The following is a 22,586-nucleotide window of genomic DNA, read 5'->3' as shown; positions in this document are numbered from 1 at the left end:
TCACTCCCCAGCACTTCCCTAATCTTTTTTTTTTTTGAACCAAAGATGGAACCCAGGGGATTTTGAGACAGGGTCTTGCTAAGTTGCTTAGGGCCTTGCTAAGTTGCTGAGGCTGGCTTTGAATTTGCAATCCTCTGGAGTCAGCCTCTTGAGCCTCTAGGTTTTCAGGTGTTCGCCATAATGCCTGGCATTCCCCAACCCTTTTATTTTGAAAAAATTCAGAGTAAAGTTAAAGGAATAGTACAATTAGCACCCTTATTCAGATCACCAATCATTAACATTTTGCTACATTTGCTAAATCCCTCTTGCTCCTTCTTTGAATATACAGCCTCCAATTTTTTTTGAACTATGTGAGTCAGTTATAGGCATAATGATACTTCAACCCTGAATATTTCCATATGTATCTTGTAAGAACAAGGAATCTCTCCTATATGACCACAATATTAGTATCATCATATCCAAGAAATATAACATTGATACATTACTTGACATATATTTTGTGTTCAAAATTCTGTAACACAATAGTAACATCTGTAACATCTTAAATGTCTTTGTCTTTCTGATATGAGATCCAAGTTGAGGATCTTGCACTACTATTAGCTGTATGTCCCTTTAGTCACCTTTAATTCTGAGCAGTTCTCTGAACTATTTTTTGGTCTGTCTCTCCAATATTTCTGGAGTCAAATCAGTTTGTAGAATATCTCACTTTCTGGATATACCTGATTTCTTTATCTCATGATTTTTTTTTTTGATTCAGGTTAAATATTTGTGGTAGGAGTGCTACATGGGTGATGTCATTTTTAGCATGGAGGAGGCACAAATAATGTCACATTGTCTCATTTGGGGGGATGATAAGTTTAACCACTTTGTTAAGGTAGAATCCATCATAGATTTCTGTCAGTGACAAAATATTTGAGATAATCAATTTATAAGAAGGAAAGGTTTATTTTGGCTCAGGTTTCAGAAGTTTTAGACTATGATCACTTGGCCCTGTTGCTTTGGGCCTACGGTGGCCCAGTACATAATGGTTGGAGTAAGTGGCAGGGAAGGCCTATTCACTTTATGGCAGCTGGGAAGCAAAGACATAAAGAAGGCCCAAGGTCTCAATAGCTCAAGGGCATGCCCCAATGACCTAATTTTCTCTCTTTCACTAAAGATTTACCACTTCCCAGTAGTGCCATAGACTGAGGAACAAGCCTTCAACACAAGGGCTTTGGGGGAACATTTGAGATCCAAACTATTACACACCAGATTTCTCTATTGAAAAAGTTCATTCATCCCTCTGTGTTTAATCTGTAGTTTATGAGATGCTTCTTAGAGGCTATGTGATTATCTTGATCCCCAACAAACTTGCCTCATTTTAGTGTGCACTCATAATCCCATGCTGAATCAATTATTACACTGAACTTTGCAGAATGGTAAATTTTCCCACCCTGGTATTCCTAGTATATTTAGCATCTGGCATGCTTTTCTAACAAAATATTTCCCTCCATTCCTCACTGCCATTTACCCTTGGGTTTCATTATGGGCTCATGGATTTTTAGTTTATAATCTGAACAGTTATAGTCCTTCAGCACAATTCTTTTTATTATTTAAAGTGTCCTAAATTTGGACAATGAGAGCTTTCTCAAGCTGGATCCTCTAGCTTCTAACATGATTCTGCCCTTCTTGGAGTATTTCCTTGTTTTCTGGAACAACAATGTTCCAGGCTCACCTCAGATATTCACTGCCACAGACCTGATTCTTTCTCTTTGGGAGAGAGTCTGGCAAGAGGGGAACTAAGATTTGGGGAGAGGGTAGATAAAGAAGGCAAGATGATTTAGAAAAAAACTATTTTAAGGGAGTTCTTAGCCAAAGATCTGCCTTGTGAACATCTCTTAGACTCTCCAAATCTGAATTCTTCTCCTGGAAAATGAGAATGATTGTGTTTATTGTTCAGGGCAATCGTGAAAATTAATAAATGTAGCCCTATGATAGGCACATGGTCAATATTTGTTGGCCATTATCACTAGTGACATCCTTCCAACCAGGTTAATACCTGTAATAGTAGGAGCTCCAGTAACCTGTCTTCAAATGCGTTTATGATTAAACTTGCTAAAATTTATGTTCAAAGGCTTAGTTTAAATGTTGCTCTAAAATGTTCTAAGAGCAATAATACTGTTGTTAGGTGGCATTAAATGGGTACAGTCTCTAAAAGGCTGGTGAAACAAAAACTTGAAAGGAGTTGGAAACCGTGGTGCATACATTTAATACCAGCAGCTGGGAAGGCTGAGGCAGGAGGATGGCGAGTTCAAAGCCAGCTTCAGCAAATTAGCGAGGCCCTAAGCAACTGAACAAGACCTTGTCTCAAAATAAAAACTAAAACGGGCTGGGATTGTGGCTCAGTTGTTCAAGGGTCTCTGGGTTCAATCCCTGGTACCAAGTAAATAAATAAATAAAGTAAAACAAACAAAAAGGCTTGAAATGGAATCACTGTGTGTAACTAGAGAAGAACACCTCTCTATGTGTATATATGGACACTTCGCCAACCTAATTATGATCTCAAGAGAGAGAGAGTCTGGTAAAATGTAGCCTTGCTCAAGTCACTCACTTCCATGTTTTTCATTTTAAAAGTGAAGACGCACTTTCCCCCACGCAGTTGTGGACAGTGTAAAATTTGGGCGAAGGAGACAGGACTGCTGGTGTGGCCAGGAGGAGGCGACTCAGCCGGCACTTCCACCAGGTGCCAGTCAAGGGCGAAGGGCGAAGGGCTTGGGGGGTCGCGGGCTGAATTTATCAACCGGAGAGGCTTTGAACATCTTTGGATAAAACCATTTCCAGACTTTACATACAGAAGGCTTGCTTCAGGCAGCAGAAGGACGTGGACACTGTCCCGGAGGTTTCCCCAGGGCATTAACTCATCCATTCGACAAATGCACCGAGCGAGCGCCAGGCACTGGCCGGTTTCTAGGGAGACACCAGTGGACAGGAGGCGAAAACTCCGCCCTGGGGTGCCTTTACTACGCCCTCGGTCGGCGTCGCATAAACGAGTCCAGGCCGTTTGAAAAGAGCTCTAAGATTCCCGAGTTTTCTCCAAAGTCTACAGGCCGGGTTTCCAAGCCCACAGCAACAGAGCTGGTCAAAAGGAGCCACCCCTGCAAAACCGAGTCAAGCCTCGGGCCGGGCGACGTCGTCTCCGTGCCCAGCGCGGTGACCTGACCGCAGACCTGGAGTCCCCAGGATCAGCCTTTCCTCAATTTTCCTCCCTAGAAAGTCTTTGCGGGACGCCCGGGTTTCGCTCAGGCAGTGCAGCCCGAACGCTCACAAGGCAAAAGGGCGCTTGGGAGTCTGACCCCCTGAAGGTGACACCAGTTCCCCGCAGATCCCAGGACGCGGCGGACCCACAGCCTGCGGGCGGAGCGCCTCGGCTCAGGCCACGCCGCAGGAACGCCCCTGCCGACCGTCTGGCCTCGGGTGACTAATTCTGGTGAGGCGTGAATGCGCCCCCACGTGGCGGTGCGCCGCCAGAGCGCCGGCCCCGGAACCGAACTGTCTTACGGAACCTCAGAGCGCATTCCCAGTTTCCGCGGGAGGAGGCCGGAGGCGGACCTGCGCGCCGCGGTTCCCATACCCGCTAGGGAAGCGATGGCTGCTACCGTCCGGGGACTGCGACTTTGGAGAGCCGCCTCTGGCGGCCGGACTGGTTGGAGTGAGTTTCCAAGGCCGTGGGGAAGGGGAGCAAAGCGTTGAGAGAGGTGTCTGCCCAGATTGGGCCTGAAGTGGGTGGCAGGAGGTCGGAAGAGCTGAGGAAGGAGGAGGGTCTTCTGCCCCCCCCCCCGCCCTCGCCCCAGCCTGGGAGGACAAATCTGGGGACGCGAGGGGTCCGGGAGGAGCTGGGACCCAGCCAAAGGTGGAGCCACTGATGCTTCTGATGCCTTCAGGAAGGAGCCAGCATCTGCTCTAAACGTGCTGTTATCTCCCTGTACCTCTCGTGCCAAATCCCTGATTTAGGATTTGGAAGATAAATGCAGCATTTCTTGCCCTAGACTGTTGATGGCTTGGGTATGGGACTTGCAGTCTCCTGAGCCTTCTTGTCCTCCCCAGGCCCTTCCAGGTCTTGGGCAACTTGACTCACTCTTCCGACAAGTGGTGGTGCTTGGGTTTTGCTCTATATTGTGAAGCGCAATTGGAATACTACAGAGGAAGTTGGTGGGAAACAGGGATCTGATGCGAAAGAACAGAGTTGAAGTAGAGGTGCAGCTCTAGGCTAGCTGCGTTTTTGTCTCTTTCAGTTTTAATTTTTAATATTAGAAAGTGGTTTAAGTTTACTTCTGGGAGCAGTTTTGGCGAATGGCTTTCAAAGTTCTCTTGCCTCTGTATTATAGGAGGATGGTGATGCAGGAATGGAGTGGGGTTGGGTATTAGCAGTAAGTTACCCAATTTTTAAAAAGTCTTCATGTTTCATTTCTCCTTAGGATTTATAGCAACATCACCTGCAGTTCAACTGTCACCTACCGAGCTGACAGAAATGCGGAATGACCTCTTTAATAAAGAGAAAAAGAGACAGTTATCACTGACTCCCCGAACTGAGAAGATTGAAGTTAAACATGTTGGAAAAACTGATTCCGGCACAGTTTTTGTGATGAATAAAAACATTTCAACTCCTTACAGTTGTGCCATGCGTAAGTAACAGAATCAGAATACAGTCCTGACCATTTTATATGAGCCCTGCTGAAGAACTGGTGCAGAGGAGACAACTTGTTGTAATTGCTTCCCCAGCTTCTTAGAAGTTCTCCTTTACCTGGCACCTTATTGTCTGTTCACTGTCCCTTTAGCTCTGGAGGCTGCTATGTGTATTTCAAGGTTGGTGCTGTAGTACACAGTTGTCCTGTAGCTTGCTTGAATCTGGCTGTGTTTAGGATACTAAATTTTTTTTTTTTTTCCTGGCAAAAGAAGTCCAGACCTGAATGCATTATCACTGGTGGGCTTGTCTTTTTTGATTGTGGTAGGAACAGTCATCATGCATGCCTTATTGAAGGATTTTAGGATAAAGGGACTGCCATGACCTTAGATGTCCAGCTTTGTTTGCCATCTTTTCCTTTCTAAGTTCTTCAAGCCTAATATTTTTTTCAGTCTGCTTGCCACATGCCTCTTTGTGTGCTGTGTTTTTGTTTGCATTTATGTGTACATGTAGTAAATATATAATTGGAAGTGTGCATGGGTTGAATGTGATGGGAGTAAAAATATTTGTTTTGTTCAAATCTTTTTTTTTAAATATTTTTTAAGTTGTAGATGGACACAATATCTTTATTTATTTTTATGTGGTGCTGAGGATTGAACCCAGTGTCTCACACGTGCTAGGCACATGCTCTACCACTGAGCCACAACCCTAGCCCCTTGTTTAAATCTTAACAGAGATAATTGGGCCCCATGTATGGTTTGGTGTGGAAATAAAGGGAAAAAGCCTCTAAGTGTTCTTTTGATGAATCAAAACGTTTGGATAGAGTTTTGATAGAAATTATATTTTCTTTTTGGTATCAGGGATTGAACCCAGGTGTGCCTAACCACTGAGCCACATGCCCAGATCGTTTTAATATTATATTTAGAGATGGTGTCTTGCTGAATTGCTTAGATCCTCACTAAGTTGCTGGGGCTGGCTTTGAACTGACGATCCTCCTGCCTTAGCCTTCCCAATTGCTGGGATTACAGGCGTGCACCACCATGCCCAGAAAATGCTAGTATTTAAATTTAGCTCCCCAAATAGATATACACGGGTATGACCAGCTGCATTGTTTAAACTTTTGGAAAACTCAGCAATAATTCCTTTTAAGTAATTAATTTTAGCGTTCCCCCAACTCTCCCCCATACACTTGAATTAGTACTTATGTTAATTATTATCATAAATAATACTATGTTAAGTATTTCTTGGACCTCTGTTATATCTATCATGGGTATTAGGAGAATAATGCCCTTATGGACTTTTATATGTATCCTGTGTAGAGATGAAGTCTCTGAGCCACCCTCAACATGACCTCTAAAACTTGTCATTCAATAAACATTTATTTAGCAACTGCTATATTCTAGGACTAGTGCTGAGTATGTTAATGAATTAGTGACTAATAATTTGGACCTCATAGTTTGACCATTTTTGTATCTATATTTTAAAACATTTGATCAGTTGTATTCTGGGTCAAAGAGTAAGCCTGAGCTCACTGGTTCATATGTGAATTTATATTCATAATTAAAAAATGGTAACCACAGTATTTAACTTAGCAGTCCATGTTATAGAAATAAAAGGTGCTTTGGGGACAAAATCTAAAAACAATCTAGAGGAGATTTATTTGGGTGTGTATTAACATATTTTCCCTCTTCTTCTAAGTTGTGTGTGCATTTATCTTAAGTATATCCATGCTGTCGCTTGCTGAATATTTAAATGTAGCCCTTACAAGATTTTTTATTAATAATTGATATGTTAATTTCGAACTAGACTTAGCTTTAATGATTTTTAAAAATGGTTTGGATGATTTCATTAAAAATGAACAGTATCTGAAGTGTATAGAGTACTTTTTAATCAGTTATGGATATAATATGTAATACTTATGCAAAAAAACCCCACAGAATTTTGCTTTTCCATTGTTTTATTTCCTAATGTAGCCCTTATATCTGTAACTTTTCACTTGGATTTTATTAGATTTAGATCATCAATCAGTTTTAAATTCCTAGATTTGAGTGAGTGGTACTGCAGGAAGTCCATTCTGGCTCTTGTGGACGGACAGCCTTGGGAAATGTATAAGCCTTTGACCAAGTCCTGTGAAATTACATTTCTTACTTTCAAAGATCGTGATCCAAGAGAAGTAAATAAGGTATTTCTATGTCTACGTTCCCCCCTCCCATTTTTTCCTTTTGTTAAATTTTTGTGGAATATAAAAAGTAGGAATATGCCCAATATTTATGTTATATTGTAATATATGTTACAATATGTTATACTGTATTAGTTAATGGGTATTTTACTTGTTATATTAGGTATTTTAATAGTTCAAAAAGTATCTGTAGCATTTATTTTTCTGTATTTTGTATTGAGAAAACTATATGACATGTCTTACATTCATAACCTAATTCAGCTTATGTTCATTGATAAATACTCTGTGTTGCTGGTGATTCCATTCCCACTACTCCTGCTTGAATTCAGCCTTGGATCATCTTTTCAAGATGATTTCAATAAATTCTTCACTCTTTTTCATTTTGTTTCTAGTAATTAAATGTCTTCTTTCACCATCTGCTTATAGAGTTTTATTATTAAGTGGCTTGACTAAGGGTCATATCACTTACCCCTAAAGAAATGCCTACCTGATATTTTGCAAATAACTTTCCAGGTCCTGTGTAATCTACCCCCAGCCTACCTTTCCAGCTTCACCTCTCACTGCATCTTTTCACTTTATCTTTGCTCTGGCCATACTAGAGTACTTGGTCATTAATAGTTTAAGTTGTGTTGTCCTCCTTCCTTTTGTTGATGATCTTTCTTCAATGCTGAGCATTTTCTTTTCCCTGTTAAGATTCTGTTTATGTTTTATGGTTGCATTAAAATGCCATCTGCTCTGTGGACTCTGCTAGGGTTTTACTTGTCAAAATTCTTTAGAATCTGGCAACATTTGGCTATTGTTTCTGAAACCAGTATTTTAATTTTGTCTTATAAATTGATGAAGGCATTAGATTCTTGACCTTGTGAAGATAGGAACTGTTTTCTTATTGGATCTAGTCCTTGACTGCATATAGTAGGTGTTCATAAATATTTGTTTCAACATTTAAACAAGAAAGTGATAGAAATGATAATAGTAATAGCATTGAGTATTATGTGTCAGGCAGTGTTCTACGTGATTTACAGGTATTAACTTATTAAATCTTTATAAAAACTCTCTAGACTCAATGCTGCTCTCACCATTTTCCTGATGAATAAACTGACGAAGAGATGTTCCACAGCATGACCAAGGTTACTAGCCTAGGAAGTGGTAGAGCGAGGATTTGAACCTAAACGTTCTCACTGAAGTTCAACTGACATTTAAATCACTGAAGTAGGATAAATGAAGTACATTTTGCAACTTGCCTTTAATGTTTGGGTTTGTTACTTATTTTTAGTGTAATGTGATTGTGTAGAACATACAGCGAGGGCTGGGGCTATAGCTCAGTAGCAGAGCACTTGCCTAGCATGTGCAAGGCACTGGGTTCAAGCTTTATCACCATATACAAATAAAAAAAGGTATTCTGTCTATCTACAACTACAAAAAATTTAAGCAAAACAAAATTATTAAAAAATATACAATAAAGCAGTCTCTGTCAACACAACCAAGTGACCTCACTCTTGTGGTCCTCAGAAGTAGAGAAGAGCTTACAGAAGTTGTGTGCTTTATAAAAGTAGTGGTGGTAAGGGGAATAAGATGGTTAGGTATGGTGCAGGATGTTTGTTTCTTCTTTTATTCAGATATGGCCATTGCATGGATACTGTATCAGGTATATCCATGTATCCCAATGTCCTGGTAAAATGAAAACCCAGTTTGTGGTGAAGCTGTTCACCCTAAATATGAATAACTTGAGTGATGTATTACATGATGTTAGTTAGGTTAAAGTCCTAAATAATTATCAAAAGTTGAGTTTTTCTCACCATGTTTATAATGGTATCACCAGTTATATATTAATATATTTATTTTACTTTAGCATAGTTTGTTAAGAATTGTCAGGTGTTAAACCTATTGGCTGGTAACTAGTATAGCATTTGATTTTTTTTTTTTTTTGGTACTGAGAATTGAACTCGGGCACTCTGCCACTGAGTTATGTCCCCAGCCCTGTTTATTTTTTAATTTAAGGAAGGATTTTGCTAAAGTTGCCCAGGCTAACCTCAAACTTGTGATCTTCTTGCCTCAGCCTCCTGAGTTTGTCTGATATCCTACACAGAAACATTGCTAACAACTTGAAATTGGTGCATTATTTTCTGCTGGGTTTTTCTAGGTAGAGCTAATGTCATGGCTTGATGGTAACTATTGCTACATTATGAGAGTGGAGGAATTGGAGAAATATTTCCCAAGTTAAAAAGTTACTTAAATTTTAATATTGTAGAAACTTCAGTGACTCTGAATATATATTATGTTTGTGTGTATTTTTCTTTTTCTAGGCTTATTGGCGTTCTTGTGCTATGATGATGGGCTGTGTAATAGAGAAGGCATTCAAAGATGAGTATGTGGTCAGTTTGGTCAGAGCTCCAGAAGTTCCTGGTAATGTACACATATAAATATACTTATATGTTTTTTGTAATCTTTGAAAATTTTGTACCTATTTTTGATTATGTACAGATAATTCCAATTTTATGTAAGTTACCATCATATACAAGTTTCAGTTCTTGTAGGTAGCAAAATCTATCCTATTACAAAATATGAAGTAATCTTTGGATATCAGTACTTAACATAAAAAAACTAGAGGAAGATGTTTCTCTTGAATAGGAATTTCATGAAATTATACTGTCAAGATATTTTACCATTTTAAGTCTTTATGTCTAAATTAAATTATGGAGGAGGAGGAAATAGGAGTATTCAGTAGACTGCTGAAAAGAGCTGTGCTACCATTTCATCAGAAATGACCATGACTTTGGAGAGGGACACCACTTTGATGAGGTATAAGGGTACATATACTGTAATTTTGCTAAAGCTCGGATTTCTCATCATTATGTATAGTGGGATTGTGATATGTGTGTATTTTTAAAAAACATACACACCAAAAATATTTGAAAGAAGCTCAAGAAATAATTCTAAGAACAACAATAACAAAAAACAAAAAATTGAAGATTATGTGGGAAATGTTGTAAAAGAAACTTGACATTTAATTATTCTGAGGATATAAATATCTTGTTCTTTTAGAATTTTTATATCTAGTATCTTTTTGAGATCCCTGTAGTGATAGTATTTGTGAGGAAAACTTGAATGTCTAAAAAATGTTGGTGATTGGGGTAACACAAGATCAGTTTATATTGAGGTTGGGAAACTTTAATAGAATTCTGATAAACAGCTGGAATAATGGCAAAAGGTTTTATAATTTATAGATTTAGAAGAGATTGCTAATTTTCATTGTATGTTCTATATATTCAGTTGTTGCAAATTATTAACATTCTGCCCTAACTTTGCTTTGATTTGACTTTGCTTTTTATTTTGGTTGAATTTATAGTAATTGCTGGTGCATTCTGCTATGATGTAGTTTTGGATAAGAGACTAGATGAGTGGATGCCAACAAAAGTAAGTCTACTTTTTGGAGTCTTTATTTTAGAGTCCAGACCTTTCTCTGTTAAAATGATTCCTGTTATAATTGTTGAATGGTACTGCTTATTGAAGACACTGCAGAGAGTCATTCAATTAATCAATCATTGCTTTTTTCAGTGCATTTCAGATAGAGATGTGGATGAGGGTATTCTCAGCAGCATAGTCAGGTGTCTTGAAGCTTTATGTCCTCCTTGATTTTTTTTTTTTTTTCTTGAAGTACCTACCAAGGCTAAGTTACTTTTTTTCAACTCCTGCCCATATTATTTAGTATTGAGAAGAGAAAAACAGGAAGGAAGAATAGGAGAAAGGGAGAAGGCAGAAGAGAGGGTGTAGGTAGAAATTGTAAAGTTTCTTAGTGATCTCTGGGCTCTTGTCAGGGTAGCTTCTTCCTTTACATATGTGTCCAAATATAAGAATAAATTCTCACTTTAACATAAAAACTCATGAAACTTGTTGCCTCTCTTTTTATATAGTGTTCTGTGAATGACTTAGAGAAAGTAGGGGCAAGATAGACTGAAGAAATGGTTATATTAAACCATGACTATAGATTTTTTATGGTATGAGTTATCCCTGTAAGAATGAATCATTTCATGGAAAACAACTGATAGAAAATTTCTTATGGAGGGACTGAGGTTGTGGCTCAGTGGGTTCAATCCTTAGCACCACATAAATGTAAAATAAAGATATTGTGTCCACCTAAAACTTAAGAATAAATATTTAAAAACAAAGTTTTTTATGGAAAGAATTTTATTATAAAAATTATTTATGTAATCATGCTTGATCTTCTCTGTATTAGTTATGATGTATAAAATGTATGAAAGCTCAATTATAAATTTTTATTAAAAATCTAATTTTAATCTATATTAATCATTTTAATTATATAAAATTGCTCATTTTATTAAATGGAAACTTATAATTTTGAACATATACAGTATTTTATACAGGGTCAGTGATGATACTGCATTTCTAGTGGAACTTTTTGAGTTATGAAAACAATAATATTTTTCCCATGCATTTAATAAGCTTTATTTATGAGTGTAAACACATTTTTATGTCTTACTGTTTATTAGCATTTCTACTTATTATTATGGCTTTAATAAACATAAGGCTATATAATTTGGATAAATTGTTTATTAAAGTTTCTTTGTAGGTTCATCTTTAATAAATATTATTAATGCAGATTAATATCTTAATTATAGGTAAATTACAAGTTTTATAGTTTATGAGTTGGGGAGGATGTGTGTGGTCTAAATATTTAGTTATTGCAAGTTAATAACATTCTCTCCTAACAAATTTGCTTTTGCTTTTTCTTTCATTTGGATTCATAGTACTAAGCATGTAGGCTCATCTGGGTTATGGAGAAATGCTTTTAGGTAAATTGTTACTAAAGTTAATTCTTTATTTTTAAGGAGAACTTTCGTTCTTTCACAAAAGATGCTCATGCTTTAATTTATAAAGATCTTCCATTTGAAACTCTGGACGTTGATGCAAAAGTGGCATTAGAAATGTTTCAACACAACAAGTAAGTGTTAATATTGGTTTCATTTAAAGCAAGGCCAAAATTATATGTAATGATGAAAACTCTATTTGATGTACGTGACATAATTTTATTCACTATTGTAAGATCTCTTTTTCTGCCCCAGCCTTTTGTCTTTTGTTCATCTGATTGCTCGTTGAACTGAGAAAAATGTTCCTCAGCCCCTTGAATATTTTTCACGCTTTGTTTTACTTTTCTGGTTTTTTTTAGGCTATCTTTGTCTTGATAGTAAAATGTTTGCCTTTTTTCTTTCCAGTTTAAAGTGATAACAGATGTTAAGAAACTATATTATTTTGTACACTTGGTCTTTCACTTACGTCCTTCCACTCTGAGTGAAAAAGGATAAAATTAAACATTTAAGCAGTGGAAGGCACTAACAGCTGAAGTAAAATGTTTACACTCAGGTCTTAGTCATCTGTATGTGAATTATCCATTTGGTGGATTTTCTTTGTCAACATTTTTGATTCTGCTAGGCTTCTCAATTTTTATTTCCTACTCAGAAAACTTCTTGTTCACCTTCTCCTAGTTGTAAGAACATAAAACTAAATTTTAATATTTAGAACTAGTTAGAAAGGGAAATCTGTGCCACAAAATAAATAACAGGGGATATAGTCTGAAGCCAAAATATATACATGCAGATTGTTAAAATTTAATGGATAAGAATTTCTTTAGGTCTACAGAAACTGAATCACAAATTCTCACAGGGATAATTTATCATAAATATGTGTATTTGCCCCAGTTTTGGAGATTGAACTCAGAAGCTGGCACATGCTAGTCACATGTTCTACTGCTGAGCCACATCCTCAGGCCCCAAAATGTATTCTTGACTTGGTTTACAAATCTCTTCAACTTATACTTTTTTTTTTTTTTAAGGAAAACCTAGTTGTGGCTATGGGGCCACTTTTTCTTTTTTTTTATTCTAATTTGTTATATATGTATGATAGCAGAATGCATTACAATTCATATTACACATATAGAGCACATTTTTTTCATATCTCTGGTTGTATATAAAGTATATTCACACCATTCATGTCTTCATACATGTACTTAGAGTAGTGATATCCATCTCATTCCACCATCTTTTTTATCCCCATGCCCCGTCCCTTGTCCCTTCCCCTTCCACCCCTTTGCCCTATCTAGAGTTCATCTAATCCTCTCATGTTCACCCTCTCAACCCCACTATGAATCACTCTCCTTATATCAGAGAAAACATTCGACATTTGGTTTTCTGGGATTGGCTAACTTCGTGTAGTATCATATTCTCCAACTCCATCCATTTACCTGCAAATGCCATGATTTCATTCTCTTTTATTGCTGAGTAATATTCCATTGTGTATATATACCACATTTTCCTTATCCGTTTATCTACTGAGGGGCATCTAGGTTGGTTCCACATATAATTTGAATACATTGTTTATTAAAATTTCTTTGTAGGTTCATCTTTAATAAATATTATTAATGTAGATTAATATCTTAATTATAGGTAAATTACAAGTTTTATAGTTTGTGAGTTGGGGAGAATGTGTGTGGTCTAAATAGTTGTTGCAAGTTAACAACATTCTCCCCTAACAAATTTGTTTTTGCTTTTTCTTTCATTTGGATTCACAGTACTAAGCATATAGGCTCATCTGGGTTATGGAGAAATGCTTTTAGGTAAATTGTTACTAAAGTTAATTCTTTATTTTTAAGGAGAACTTGGCATTTTAGCTTGGCATTTCTCTAAGCAAAATACCTCATAGTCTTACATAAGACAGTAATTGATATGCTGAAAAGCATGTTCTGTGTTCAGCTGAGTTTGGAGAAGAATTGCAAACAAAATAAAACTTACTCATTGCACTCTAGGGTGTTCTGAAGCATTTTTATTACATGTTGGAACCAGTGTACTTATAAAACCAGTGGTAATATACTATTTAGAGTAGATAGTACTGAGATTATAGCATTGATTCTGTAAGAAAATCTTGGATTATCAGAACTCATTGAGCCACATTCTGACAAAAGACTAGGCATATGCTGTCCAATAGAAATATAATATGAGCTCTATATGTAATGGTGAATATTATGGTAGCTACATTTTAAAGTAAGGTAAAAGAAAAGGTATACTTTTGATAATAAATTTATTTTAACCAATATGTCTAAAATATTATTTCAACTTATGATCTATATTAAACACTAGTAATAATATTTTATATTCTTTTCATGCTAAATCTGTAGGATCTGTAGGATCTGTTGTGAATTTTACATTTAAGGCATATTTTAATTAGGATTAAGTGTCCCATAGCTATGCTACTAGACAGTATACTTTATTGACTTCTCTTTTGTGTATGGTTGAGATTTCCCTGTCCCCCTCACCTAAGTTCTTAGACCCTGGGAACTTAGATTAGTGAATGGCAGAAGAAAGGGGATGGTTTGGGGATGAGTTTGAGAGGAAAGAAGAGCATTATACTATGGTAGGTGAATTAGAGATTGGGCCTTTCTGCTTCAGAGTGAAAGGTGGGAACCTTTAGTAACTTTGGCTCACAGGGGACAAGAGCATCTCTTGGAGATGGGTCAGGAGGACAAGTATTCAAGGGAATCGGTGCCCTCTAATTCATGAGGAGCTTTGGCTGAAGGGGGATGGCAGTCACTGGATATTTTTTTTGCATAAATTAGTGCTTCCCAACTATGCCACTTCATCATGCATGTACATAGGTACTCACGTGTATATGCACACTTAATGTGGGATAAAAAGAGCTCTTAATAGTAAGTAGTAATGTTATGATTTGAACCTGGACTATGCAGTTCTGTATGTGCTTTCATGATGCTGACAGAATTTGGTAGATCTGAGAGACACTTACGCAGTAGAATTGACAGGACTTGGTTGTGAATTTGATGTAGGTATGGTGTGAGAAGGAGGAATCAAGGAAAGCTCACAGGTTTTTCACTTGGACATATGGGTGGCTTGTAGTGTTAATACTAAAATAAGAAGAACAAGTTTGGGTGAGAAAAGAGGGATATGATTTGTTGACTTGGAAATTTGAGGACTTAGAGTGTTTGTGATGCATCCTGGTGGCTGTCTAGAAGGGTCTTAGATATGCAGCTTGGGGAAGTGGATTAAAGTATAACTGGAAGATAAAATTGCATAAATGATAGCTAAACCTTGTAAATCAAGGAGCTAGCCTAGGGAGGATGGTTAGAGGGAAAAGAGGGTCTAGGATAGAATCCTTACAAGGTAGGGAAAGACTGGCAGAGAGAGAAAATAGCAAGAAGGAGGGAAGATCACTGAGGCACGTGGAAAGAAAACTGTGAGAAGTAGAGGTGAAGCAGTGGTGTTAAGAAGATGAGGACTGAAAAGTGTCCATTAGTTTCGTATTAAGCAGGTACCTGTGACTTTGGTGAGGAGAGTTTAGTGGAGTTGGTGGGACCAGTCCCAGATTAAAGGTATGTATAGAACAAGAGGCTCTAAGTGAAAACCATGGTGGAAAGGGAAGAGATATGGACTTGTCTTTAAACACTTTTTTGTATACTTAGAATTAATGTTTTTTTTTTTTCTGTGCTGCTTTTCAGGTACAAAATAGATTTTATAGAAGAGAAGGCATCTCAGAACCCTGAAAGAATTGTAAAGCTACATAGGTAAGTAAAAGTCCGAATTGGCTGCTGTGCTACTTTAGAGTAAAGCTTAGCTGTCTTGTTATCTGAATAAAGTGTGTGACAGAAATAGTGAATTTGTATCAGGTTTTGCTTATGTTGACTTTTTTTTTTTTTTTGTACTGAGGATTGAACCTGGGGATGCTTAATCACTGAGCCACATCTACAGCCCTTTTTATATTTTATTTAGAGATAGGATCTTCTAAATTGCTTAGGATCTTCCTAAGTTGCTGAGGCTGGCTTTGAACCTGCAATCCTCCTGCCTCAGCCTTCTGAGCTGCTTGAATCAGGAGTGTGCCACCGCACCTGTCTCCTATATTGAGTTTTTTGCATGAGGAACAATTCTCAGAGCAGTGCATTATGCAAAAATGACTTCGTGACTTGGTTCTGTTTTTCTCAGCCCCATGTTTTCTTGACTTGGATGGAATATATTTTCCTCTAGAAACTGCTCTTTGTGGAAACAACCTGTCTTACATACTGAATTCTAAACACTGTTGCAATAGGTTATTGTAAGGTTGTAGGCTGTCAGATTTGGACTGATGGTTCTGTTGGAAGCACTTGTTAACATGACATGTTCCATGACTCTTAAAGATCTTTAAATTTAGATGAATGCTAATTAAGAGAAGGTTTCACTTGATTTAATTCTCAGAGTTTAGTCTCTGAGCTGGCATGTAATAGCAAGTAGAATGAGTGGATTCATTTTCAAACTATTGTAAATGATTTGGTGTTGAGTTTTGCTTTTTTACTTTTCAAATCAAATCAGAATTGGTGATTTCATTGATGTGAGCGAGGGCCCTCTTATTCCAAGAACAAGTATTTGCTTCCAGTATGAAGTGTCAGCAGTTCACAATCTTCAACCCACTGAGCCAAGTCTTGTAAGAAGATTCCAGGGTCTGTCTTTACCCGTTCATTTAAGAGTAAGTAAAACTTAAATTTTCAGGTGTTCCATTTTGGGAATAGGTTGATTCTAGACTTGGTTTTTATACCCCTTTGAAGGACATGAATTTTAATTTTCCTGAAGTGGTATACCATTAATATTTTGTAAACTCAAGTTTATGATTAAAAACAAGTTTGCCCAGGTTGTAAAAATAAATTCACAAATGGAATAATTATTGAAAAAATTAAAACAAATTGAGGTAGTATTTTTAATTTTTTAAATTAACAGGAAGTGAAGGTGCATTGAGGGAATATTGGAATGCATATTCGGATGTGCATGTTGGAACACCTTTGGCTTTACACTGAGATGCTCTTCCCTTAAATTTTAATGATCTATTTATGACCCAAGTTCCCCTACCCCTTGCTAATCCTCCTTTTTTTTTTAATATTATTTTTGAGATAATTGCAGCTATTAGAAGGAATGCAAAAAAGTCTTAGGTACCTTTACCTAGTTTCTTTAATGGTAACATCTTTCAGAACTAAAATACAGTATCACAACCAGGGGCATGGATATTGATATAGTAAAAATCAGCTGGGTATATCCATGTGGGTCTATATTTTGATTCTTGGTTCTGTTTCATTGATCACACATTTCCATCTCAGCCAGTACCACACGGTCTTGATTACCATCGCCATAAATAGATATGAAATCAGATAGAATAATTTCTCCCATGTTGTTATTCTTTATGAAATTGTTTTAACTATTCTAGTTCTTTTCCCTTTGGTTAAATTTTAGTACAATTTTTTTTCCCTTTTTTTTTTTTTCTTTTTGTACCGGGATTAAACTCAGGGACCCTTAACCACTTAGCCACATCCCCAGCCCTATTTTGTATTTTATTTAGATACAGGGTCTCACTGAGTTGCTTAGCACCTCGCTTTTTTTGAGGCTTTTAACTCGAGATCCTCCTGCCTCAGCCTCCTGAGCTGCTGTGATTATAGGCATGTGCCATTTTGCACAGCTTAGTATACTTTTTTCTGTGTTGACAAAAATCTTGTTGCGATTCTAGTAGGAATTTCACTTTACCTTTACAGCAGTTTGGAGAGAACTGTCATCTTTAATATGTTATTTTCCAATCTTTTAACCTAGTATGTCTTTTCATTTATCTAAATGAAATATACATGCTTTACATGTTTGATTTTTTTTCCTGTATACATGCTTCCTTTCCTAGCCTTTCCTATTTCAAGAAATAGTCCCATCATTTGCCTAGCTGTTTCAAGAAATGTTTGATTTTCTCTTTCCCTCATTGTTATGGGTCCATTTCATCCATTAGCAAATCCTTTCAATTCTTGACTTTAAAACATGGATTCTGAGTTATCCACTGTGAACATCATATCTCTTACTGCCTCTCTAACCCAATGCCCTCTTTCTCTTCATTCCCTTTTCTTGTTTTCACTCTTGCCTTCCATAGTGCATCCTCTGCTTGGTAGTCACAATGATCTTTTTAATATAAGAATTGATTATGTAATTCCTCTGGCCCAAACTTTACAATGATTTCTCTTGGTTGAATCCCAACCCTTTCCCTGTTTCACAAAGTCCTGCATTATCTGGCTCTTGCCTTTCTTGCTGAGTTCATCTCACACCATTCTCTCTCTCACCAACTATATCCCAAGGTCTTGCACCAGCTGTTCATTCTGCCTGAGTAAGATATCATTTTCCCTTCTGCTCTTTCTCCAAAAGGGTTTGCATGTAGATATTTAGTAATTTTACTTTTATTATAGTTTTTTTTCTGAGCTCATTTTTTTGTGACATAGCCACTGGCCCCCTATATGGCCCAAGTGCCACCTTCAGTTGACCTAATAAGATTGATGGGCTTATATGCATTTTGCAATTTTCAGTAATACATTCTGATAATTCTCCATTACATGAGATTGTTAAGGATTAATAAAATTGGTTCTATAATTTTACTGTTGTATTCATTAGGTTTCAGCTTTTTTTTTTTTTTTTAGTGCAATTTGCTAAATACTCTGGGTCTGCCCTTTCAGTGTGAAGATGTCACAAGTGGTTCCTATTAAGCTTCTTGTGATTGCTTAGGATTTAAAGAATGGCCTCTAACATGTTGAAATTGGCTGTTTAGGGAAAGAACTGCAATCTTTGGGAAGGTAGGACACAGTTTTACTTCTCGTTAGAAAAAATGTTTTCTGTGATGGAAATGATGAAGGACAAGAGAAGAATAGCATATTTAGTGCTTAAGTCTTTTTTTCTTCAATTCCAAACAAAGCAGGTATTTTTTATAGTACCTTTTTTTCCTCATAGATTCACTTTTATAACCACTTAGTAAAATTAGTACCACCTAGCTTTTTATTTATATGTTTGTTTTAAAAGCCACATAAAGACTTAGTCCCTTTTATTTCAACTTTCCTGCTTTATTTAATTCACAGCAAATAATTTCTTTTCAGGCACATTTTACAATATGGGATAAGCTATTGGAAAGATCTCGGAAAATGGTAAGTGTTTTCTTTCTATGAAGAAGTTTTTGTTAAGCAACAAAAGCCAAAGGGGATAAGTTGTCTCAGTAGCCAAATTAGTATTGGGATTGTTTACCCCAGTAGTATTTTGGAAAGAATAAAGCTGTAATTTGGTAATTCTCTTTTGATTTTGTTAATAACATGGAAATGATACTGTGGAACTTGAAGAAAAATGAAAATATTACTGTATAATAGTAGTAGTTCTTAAAAGTTGTATTAGTGTTAATTAGATGGCATGATAATTTTTTAAAACTTAATGAATATTTAAAAGATTAATTTGTCAGCTATATCTTAAAGCTGCTTTGACTGTTGACATTGAACGTGTAAATGTCCTGAAAACCTGGATTTGAATATTTTGTGTGCCTGTAGTTTATCCAGTCATTAGCATTTAGATTTCACAACTAGGAGTGATTACATTTCTTGACCACCACTATCCCTATTCACTATTTCATAGGCTACTCTCTTCTCTTTTACTTGTGTGGCCTCATGAGCCCTTCCTACTTACCTTAATTTCCCCTTACTCTGCGAGCACTCCAGTAAAGCTCACAAGCATACTTAGCAGTACACATCAAACTTATTTTTAAGTTTGCTTATTTTTTAATGACATTTCTGTCTGGACTCCCATTTCCCAGTTGCCTACTCATTCTTCCATCCTTGCCTGAGTCTTACCTTCTCCAAGAAACATTCTTAGAGTAATCTCTTAATAAAATAATTATTCATTAGTTTGATTTCTTGCTTGCTTGTTTACCTTCTTATATTGTTTTCTTTGCCTATACTTCTGTGCAGCCTGTCTACACATTCAGGGTTTGCTATGTTTGTGTAAGACCAAATTTGAATATTAGCACATGGATGGGGGTATCAAAAAAAAATTTTTCTTTTTTAATGGTGCTGAGGATCAAATGCAGGACCTCATGCTCTAGCACTGAGGTATATTCTCAGCCCAACCTAAGAAATATTTGTTGAGTAGCCTAGTATTTATTAGTGAATTTATAATTAGAATTTATTATTTAGTGACTTTGCCATAATATTCTTGTGTAAAAGTTGAGTAATTTTCTTTTTCTCATGAGAAAAAAGTATGTTTAAATTGGTGTTAATTTTGTGTTTTTGGTTGGTCACAATAATTTTAGATTAAGAACTAGAGAAAATGAATATCTAAGAAAAAGTTTGTGAAAGTTAAGAACAACTGAACACTTTCAAGAAGGGAAAATGCAGAAAAATAGTAGGGGCAGTCATTTACCTATATTATTTGGTAAAGTTAGTCAATAGATGATTTTGAAACATTTATTTCGATTTAATTCACACTCTATTTTGCTTGTCTGGAAGGAGTAAGTTAAATTCCTTGGTTCATCTGACACAGACTTATTGGTTTTTACTGAGGCCAGGTTCAGAAATGAGCAGAACACACCTGCTGCCTTAAGAAAGTTACTTTAGTGAGATGACCACACTTAAAAGTAGTATACATTTGAGCTTTTGGCCCAGAGAAGGACCCAAACTGATCTTTGGTTAAGGAAGGTTCCTAGGAATTGGTATCTCTTAAACTGTTTTAAAGGATCATGAAAATATGCCAGGCAGGTAATTTGCTGTGAGATGGGTTGAGGCTTATCTCAGAGGAAGCCACTTGCCTAGAAGCATGGAGGAATGGAGAATGAAGATGAATTTGAATGTACAGGTCATAGGTAACTGGGTGGATAAGTAAGTCCAAAGAAATTTGTCGGACATAGAACTTGAGGGATTTGTTTTCCTGGTGTGGAACTTGCATTCCTGATTTCCCCCTAACCTATCGCTGAAGATGATATATGAGTAACTGGATTGTTACTCATATATTTTGAATAGGGAAGTGACCTACTGATGAGCTATTTCAGTTTTCTTTCCTCCTCCTTCTCCTCTTCCTCCTCCTCCTGCTTCTCCTTGGGGTGCTTTATCCCCAAGTTACATTCCCAGCCCTTTTTAAACAATTTTTTTTTTTTTTTTTTGAGACAGGGTTTTATAAAGTTGCTGAGGATGGCCTGGAATTTGTGATACTCCTCCCTCAGTGATACGGCCTCCTGATTACAAGTGTAATTTTAGGTGGGATTATAAGTGTATGTTGCCCCACACCAGCTTAGCGATTCCAGTTTAAAAGCTCATTCTGGGGGCAGCTTGGAAGATAGCTATAACTCTTTAACCAAGAGTTCTCTTAGGGGATAGAAAAGGTTGAGGTTCAGTCATAGTAGTGAGAATGATCATGAAAGTTTCTTGGGTCAATGAATAGGAGTGTGGATGGAATCTGCAGGTAAGAGGGGAGCTGGTTTAGGGAGCTGAGTAGAGCCTATCACCGAGATAGATAATATAGGAATTGGAGTGTTGAGGAATTCAGACTTGGCCCTGTTTGTTTTTGAGTTTGAGTGACAGAATAGAAATATGGACATAGAGACATCTAGTTGCACAAAACCTCCAATGTTTTATTATTAAGGGAATTATACCTCACAATAAAATAAATTGGTTTAGAACACCTCATGTAGCACTTTTGGTATTTTTTGCTTTTACAAATATTTTTGTTTTATAGATGAAAAATAAAATGATAAATTTGAGAAGCCCAGATATAGCATGCCTCATATTGTATTTGTAGATTATAAAATTATAATTTGCATATTGTATTTATAGATTATATTGATAACTTGGTCTTCAAGTGTTTCTTCTCTCTTTGACATTTTTTTTTTTTTTTTTTTTTTTTTTTTGTGTGTGTGTGTGTGCTGTACTGGGGTTCAGGCGTGCTAGGCAGGCACTCTACCATTGAGCTACACATCCTCAGCCCCCTGTTTAACTTTTTATGATAATTACTATTGAAGGAAAAAGTCAAAGTACTATTATGAAAGAAGGAGCTTGAATGATTTAAACTGGTGGGTGAAGGGTAAAATTGAAAGTCTTTATTAGAGAAGTAAAGCTATTCATGTTTTTACAGGTAACTGAAGATCAAACTAAACCAACAGAGGAAAGTGTGTCTACCTAATAACTTCTAAAATTAAATATGTATAGTAAAATAAAGGTTTGTAATATAATGTTTTTATGTGCTTGGAGAGATAACTGTTTTTCTCCCTAAGATTGATATCCATCTTTACCTTATCCTTTCTGTAAAGGGTAAAACAATTTATATTGCTCCCAATAAAAATGTCACACAGAAACAGTCTCCTCCTTTTCTACTCCTTGGATGCTATACTTTAGCATATTTTTTCTTACATTTATAAACATACATGTACACATACACGTGTAATTTAAAAAAAAAACAAATAGGATTATATTGTTTGCAGTTTTAACTGTTTTAAACAGTGGTGCAGTGAATATTCTTGTGCAAAATGGAAGGTGTTTGTAAATAGAGAATGTTAACTGAGTATTTACTGTGTGCTGAGCATTGTGCTAAGAAGCCCTTCGCATGGAGCATTTTATTTAATTCTCATGACAACCGATTGAGAATATGTTTCTGTTTTATAAATGAGGAGACTGACAGATCATAGAACTTGAAATTGACAAACCTGAAATTTGAATCCAGGCACTTTCATTCATGTGCTCTTAGGTACTAGTGTACACTGCCCTACATATAAGCAATTTTTTAGGAATAGATTTCTGGTAGTCGAATGATTGACAGATGCTACCAGATGCTGACCAAATGATATTCCTGGCAGCATTGTCTAAGAGTGCCTGTTTCCCCACACCTTGAACAAACCTTGATTATGAGTCTTTTAAAAGTTTTTGCCAATGAATTTCTTCCT

General features: G+C 36.5%; 1 protein-coding gene across 1 annotated transcript; it reads left to right on the top strand.

Moving 5' to 3' along the window:
• Positions 1-3,462: 3,462 nt before the first annotated feature.
• Positions 3,463-22,001, top strand: MRPL39 (mitochondrial ribosomal protein L39). Its single transcript, XM_081302188.1, has 10 exons — positions 3,463-3,688; positions 4,455-4,661; positions 6,703-6,842; positions 9,143-9,242; positions 10,186-10,253; positions 11,687-11,799; positions 15,358-15,423; positions 16,202-16,355; positions 18,772-18,819; positions 21,782-22,001. Exons 1-10 carry the CDS (start codon positions 3,478-3,480, stop codon positions 21,827-21,829), a joined length of 1,155 nt encoding a protein of 384 aa, XP_081158314.1. The 5' UTR covers positions 3,463-3,477; the 3' UTR covers positions 21,830-22,001.
• The last annotated feature ends 585 nt before the right edge of the window (positions 22,002-22,586 follow it).

Source organism: Spermophilus citellus (assembly GCF_964194105.1).
Source record: "Spermophilus citellus genome assembly, chromosome: 7".
Classification (NCBI taxonomy): Eukaryota; Metazoa; Chordata; class Mammalia; order Rodentia; family Sciuridae; genus Spermophilus; species Spermophilus citellus.
Note: the sequence above shows the minus strand (reverse complement) of the source record. Positions and strands in the feature narration are given on the sequence as shown.

What these genes read in the sequence shown, in the direction of transcription:
- MRPL39 (XM_081302188.1), top strand. Translation starts at nt 3,478, where the DNA reads ATGCGCCCCCACGTGGCGGTGCGCCGCCAGAGCGCCGGCCCCGGAACC. An exon ending in CAGAGCTCCAGAAGTTCCTG is followed by an intron (nt 9,243 to 10,185) that starts GTAATGTACACA and finishes TTGAATTTATAG; the next exon opens with TAATTGCTGGTGCATTCTGC. An exon ending in AGAATTGTAAAGCTACATAG is followed by an intron (nt 15,424 to 16,201) that starts GTAAGTAAAAGT and finishes AAATCAAATCAG; the next exon opens with AATTGGTGATTTCATTGATG.